The sequence below is a fragment of the Octodon degus genome, unplaced genomic scaffold, assembly GCF_000260255.1.
Source record: "Octodon degus isolate 3935 unplaced genomic scaffold, OctDeg1.0 scaffold00012, whole genome shotgun sequence".
Taxonomy (NCBI): domain Eukaryota; kingdom Metazoa; phylum Chordata; class Mammalia; order Rodentia; family Octodontidae; genus Octodon; species Octodon degus.
This window is the reverse complement of record NW_004524588.1, coordinates 15,759,266-15,765,206: the sequence shown is the minus strand read 5'-3', so window position 1 is coordinate 15,765,206 and position 5,941 is coordinate 15,759,266. Positions and strand designations below refer to the sequence as shown.

Sequence of the window (5,941 nt, the reverse complement as noted above, 5' to 3'; positions counted from 1 at the left end):
CGCCCCCTGGTGGGCTGAGCTGGCCACACACACACACAATAAATAAATGTAATAAATAAAAATAAATAAATATTAAAAAAATAAAATAAAATAAAATAAAATAAAAAAGGTATGACTTGTGTATAAAAAAAAATTAGAATTAAAACAGAAAAAGTGATACAAATTTTCACTTAACAAAGTAATATAAATTTCACAGTTTTTGTTGTAATACACTGTGTTGTCTTCCAACCAGGTAATTCATATTACCAGATATATGCATGTAAAATAGGAAGAAACAAAAAGGAAAGAAATGTATAAGAAATTAAGAAGAGAAAAAGTACAAACAATTGAAAAAAGGAGACGAAATAAATTAAAGCATTAACTGCTTTTTTCCATAGACCAGCAGAAATGCAGAGTACAGTTGCCCAAAGCATCCTGCTGATACACATAGACAAATCTCTTTCCCCCACTCCTCCTATCCTTCTCCTCAACTCAGTAACTCTTTCCTTTTGAATAAGTTCATTCCCTTTACCAGTGTCTATTCTACCCTTCAGATTCCATTTTTCTCTTTCAGGTGCTCACACTAAGGAGACAATGTGATGTTTGCACAATTAGGTCTGATTTATTTCACTTAAGAGTATGTTCTCTAGTTGCATCCATTTACCAACAAAAGATTCAAATTTATCCTGTTTTATAGCTGAATAATACTCCATTGTATAAAAATCCCTTTCTTATCCATTCTTTAGTTGATAAGCATCTAGGCTGTTTCCAGGATTTAGCTATAAAAAAGTACTGCTATAAACATGGGTGCACATATATGGTTGCAGTATGAGGTTTTCAGTTCTTGTGGAAAAATATCCAGGAGAGAAATAGTTGGCTTGAATGGGACCTCCACTCCTAGCCTTTGAAGGAATCTCCACACTCATTGCCACAGTGCTTGAGCCAGTCTGCACTCAGACTGAAGATGCTCAACCTGTATATAAGTCATTGCTCAAAAGCACAGAGAGCAAGCACTGCAGGCTCGGCTTGAAGGCTACTACCCAGTAGGAAGGAATCAAATCGCAGACAGAAGGTGAGCTCTACATTCCTGCCAGCCTTTACCTGAGGTTCTTTGATAACTGGCACTGTGGGGGAAGAGAACATCATCAGAGAGCAGAAGTGTCCCCAGTATGAGGAAACAGGGTGTAGAGCACAGGGAAGCCAAAGCTGCTGGGATGGGAGGACAGAATGATGAATAGAACAGGACCTGCAGCGAGGCGACGCCAAAAGTCAATACACAAACTCCCCTAGGGACACTTCCAGTTCCTAAATTACATGAACCCTGTGTGAAATTCTAAGACACCCAACAGAGGAACAGCTAAGAAGTTAAAAAGCTAAAGAGATTTTGTTAGCTGAATAATGCTAACTAGACTGGCACTGAAGTTTAAGGTCGGCCAAGGTGTAACAGCACTGGAATATACCACAGGCTTTCACCTGAAACCTACAAGGGTCTCATTCCAGAAGTAGGTACAAAAATAAAACAGACACAAACTAGTCCTAATAAGGTAAGAGGATTAAAGTAATATGCCTACACCTTATGTGTATGCCCTAATTTAATCCTCTCTGAAGATGGACTACAAAGACAAAGTATTCAGAATTTAATTTAAAAATGAGCTATGGTTTTAAAAAATTATGACCAAATAACTGAAAACCAGAAAAAAAATCAGAGAAATAAACCTCCAAAGATTTCAAATAATTGTTACTATGTACACAAACTACAAAAAAGAATTTTATAGTTATAATAATAATTATCATAGTTAAATATTATAATATTAAATGTAACATTTGTATGTTAATATGTTAAATATTACAATATTATTGACTAAATAATAAACATATTATATAATACATTAAATATTATAATTATAAAATATATTAAGCTTTTACACACAAATTCTCAAAGAAAAAAAAATCAATTAATTTAATAGCAAATTAAATACATCTCCAGAGAGAATTATTGAACTGTAAATCAGACCAATATAAATTACTCAGATTGAAGTCCAGAAATAAAAAGGATGGAAAACATAGAAGACACTGTCAAGAAGTGAAGACCTGGGGGCCAGGGATATAGCTCAGTGCAAGACCTAGTAGAAATAACCCTTTAAGTCCTAAGGGCAAAATAAAGACACTGCAGATACACAAAAGGTGAAAATTTGTCACCAATACACATATATTAATGAAAATAGTTGCAAGAATTCAAACAAGAGAAACCTAGTCACTCTGAAACCTTGAGGCTGGAAAAAAACAAGAACATCTGGAAGGGTAAATAGTACGGAGAGATACAGATGTACATTTGAAGCTAAAATCAATACATAACAGTAGCACACTAAAAGGCTGAAGGGCCTGCTGTCATTAATGGTACTCTTTCCTTGTGCAGAAGGGTAAACCTACCAATTTCAAGTGCACTGTAATATCTAGGCTATATATTCTACTGCCTACAGAAACCATTAAAGATTATGAAAGACTAACTAGCAAGCCAACAGGGAAGGGAAAATATCATCATGAAGGACATTGAAGTTATACAGCTAGGAATCAAAGAGAATATGCATTTGTAATGTATACATGCATACATATATAAGTGATAAAACAACATTGATCCTTCCAATTCCATAGCACTTTAGCCTTAAATAATTTCCTTTTTTCTTTCTTTCCTTTTTTTTTTTTTTTGGTTCTCTGGTGGCATTGGGGATTTAAACCAGCGTCTTCATGCCAAGCTATATCTGCAGCCCTTTTTAAATTTTTATGTTTTTTTTTTTTTTTGCGGAACTGGGAATTGAACTCAGGCTCTTGCACTTTCCAGGCAAGTGCTTATCCTACTGAGCTATCTCCCCAGCCCCTTCTTTTTAAATTTTTGAGGCAGGGTCTCACTAAGTTGTGAAGTTCCTCAGACTGGTTTCAAATTTGAGATATTTGAGATCCTCCTATCTCAGTCTTCAAGAGTGCTAGGATTGGAGGAATGCCACCACAGAGGTCTAGATAGTTTCTTTAACTGTCAAAGTTACAGTGCATTGAAGCATCTAAATCACATATTCTAACAGTCCAAAAGCCATCTGTATGTATTAAAACAAGAGGGAGCAGTTTCTGCATGAATAATTTATAGGAAGTGAATTAAAAGGAGAAAACTGAAGATTTTTCTAAATTGGGTCTGAAGGATTGGGACTGATTTTTCACACTGAAAATATAAGGTGAGATCATTTTATAAGATAGGCACTTTTTATATGCTATCTCATGTATTCTGACAACGCTATGAGACTGTTTCCTTTTTTATGATACAAGAGCTTAAATCCAGGGCATTCACATGGATCTCTAACCTCAGCCCTTTTTAAAATGTTTTATTTTGAGACAGGGTCTCACTGGGTCTCATGCTGGGCTCAAACCTGCAATCCTTCTGCTTCAGGCTCCCAGAGTGCTGGGATTTCAAGAGAGTGCCACCATGCCTGGCTTGTCATCTGCATTTTACATAGGAACCTCAGTATTCAAAGATGCCTAAAAATATTTCCTTCCCCTGTAATGCCGATTACCTGCCCAGGGCGGGTGCAGCATCCACACCCACAGCAACCAGTCACAAACTCCAAAAGCTGCCCCATAACTGCATGACGTTAGGGGAGACAACTAGACACAAACCAAAAGAAACAGCCAAAACCGAATCCCAGGCTAGTACAATCCACAAACTCATCCTTATAAACCTGAGTTCTAAATTCTTGGAGAAGGAAGAACGATACTCACCGGTGTTGCAAAATGGTGGACAACAGCAATGGAGATGCAGGCGTCACAAGCCCCGCTGCGCACAGGAACGGCCAGCGCATCGCAGACCACGGCTTGGAATCGCCTCTCTCTGCAAATGTCCACGAGGCTTTTGCTACGATCACAACCAATCTGTAACAGAGAAAGAAAATAGTTTCAGAATATTTCTTTACATATCACAAGAACTATAGGTTTATTCCAGACTTCATGTCCACATGACCTAACACTATGACATTAACGGTCCTTAAACCCAGTACAAAGTCAGAATATATCGTTGCCCAAGGCAACATTTATTATCTTAAAAGATCAAACAACTCCAACTAGTGAATGGAAACAATATAATTAGAAAAAAGTGACAAGGTGAAAAAAGGAGATCCAAACTTGCTCCTAATCAATCATCAATTAAAATCAGATCTTTCTGTAATATTGCATATCTAAAAATCAAAATTGTGTAATAAACATACACATGTAATCTTTGGAGGGAAGTTACAAAGATGATCTGAGATGTCCTTCATGCGAGTCATATCACGTTGTGATGGCGCAGGTAACGGGGATGGATGATTTTTTTTTTTAAAGTTTGCTTCTTTACTTTTCAATATGTATTATTTTTATAATCAGAAAATAATGCCCCCAAAACAAAAATAATAATATACAATACATGTCACTTTTTAAAGCTATCGAGTCTCTTTTCTACTAAATACCCAAGCTTATTAAGAATAAAGCAGTGATGGGGCTGGTGAGATGGCTCAGTGGTCTAAAGCACCTACTTAGAACAAGCTTAGCAAAGCACAGGGACTGCAGTTCAATCCCCCAGCACCACATGCCAGCCAGCCCCGCCCCCTGGTGGGCTGAGCTGGCCACACACACACACACACACACACACACACACAAATAAATAAATAAAATTAAAAAAAAAAAAAAGAATAAAGCAGTGAGAATTCAAAATTTGTAAAATACTGCCAGGGGTGGTGGCCCATGCGTGTAATCCCAGCACTTAGGAGGCCAAGGCAGGAAGATCTCTGTGAGCTTGAGGTCAGCCTGGGCTACAAAGTTAGTTCTAAGCCATCCTGAACTGCATAGTGAAATGTCTCAAAAAAGACTAAAATCATCATCATCATATTATTATTATAATTATTATTAGTATTAGTATTATAAGACACTACTTAGTGAGTCCTTTTAGAATAACCACTCTGTAGGAATGAGAGCCCCAAGGGCTGCCAGAGTCAGCTTTTCACCTCCCCTAACAGGTGAGGCCTAAGGAGCTTTACGCGTTTCTCTGGCTCAGGGGGACTGGGTCTGCCCACATTTTCTCTAGTTTTACTGCCTTTGTAAATAGTGTTGCTGCTTCCTCCTAAGAATGCCCCACACACACCAGCAATATGTACATGCAAAATTAAGGAATAGAAGGGCTTTAAGAAATTTTAAATCACTAATGAATAATTATTCTCAGACATTTCTTCTTAACCCAATTGCTATAATCAGTAAAAAAAAAAAACAAAAACTGTATAAGCACTTTTAATCAAACAGAAGCAGCCAAGGGGAAACTACCTGCTCGGGCCCCCCTCCTGTCCCTCTCTTGGACAGGAGCTTTCTTTCTCTCAATAAATATATTCTGCTCATTAAAAAAAAAAAAAAATAGAAGCAGCCAAGCCAGTATCATTTTACTAATTTTTTTGATATACTGAATATTAATCCTTAGAGTTCTCTCAGCCCTTCTGAGAATAAGGAATATGAATCTTCACAGCAAACAATTCTTATTGCGTTAAAAAAAATCACATTTCCCAAGCTGGTCATACTTAATGAGTTCATTCAATTTCTGTTGATATTAAACAGCTTCTATATTCTATCCCAGAGCTATTTTTAATTTCTGACGTAGAATAAAAGATATCAAGGGCTAGGGAGATAGCTCAGTGGTATAAGCACTTGCCTGGCAGGCACAAGGTCCCAAGTTCGATCCCCAGTATAAATAAATAAATAAATCAAGCTAGAGGTAAGGTATAGCAATTTCTATTAATTATTATAAGACAAAAAGGTACTAGAAGTGGCAAATTTTCAATTCATTGCTTCCTTGATCTATGTAAGATCTATGCCTGACTTAACACGATTGCTTCTTTTCACCCATATTCTATGCCAGTCAGCTAACAGTCATCTTATCAAGATGAAAGCACCAAATTTTATA

General features: G+C 36.9%; 1 protein-coding gene across 7 annotated transcripts in view; it reads right to left on the bottom strand.

The window, feature by feature from the left end:
- Positions 1–5,941, bottom strand: part of Alkbh8 (alkB homolog 8, tRNA methyltransferase) — a 79,150-nt gene that overhangs the window by 2,362 nt on the left and 70,847 nt on the right. For 6 of the 7 annotated variants that reach the window (XM_023709570.1, XM_023709572.1, XM_023709573.1 and 3 more), the window contains one exon: positions 3,745–3,894. In XM_023709570.1, coding sequence (XP_023565338.1) covers positions 3,745–3,894 — 150 coding nt within the window. Of the gene's footprint in view, positions 1–864; positions 1,226–3,744; positions 3,895–5,941 lie in introns of those variants that run through there. The other variant, XM_023709575.1, reaches the window with a different exon arrangement.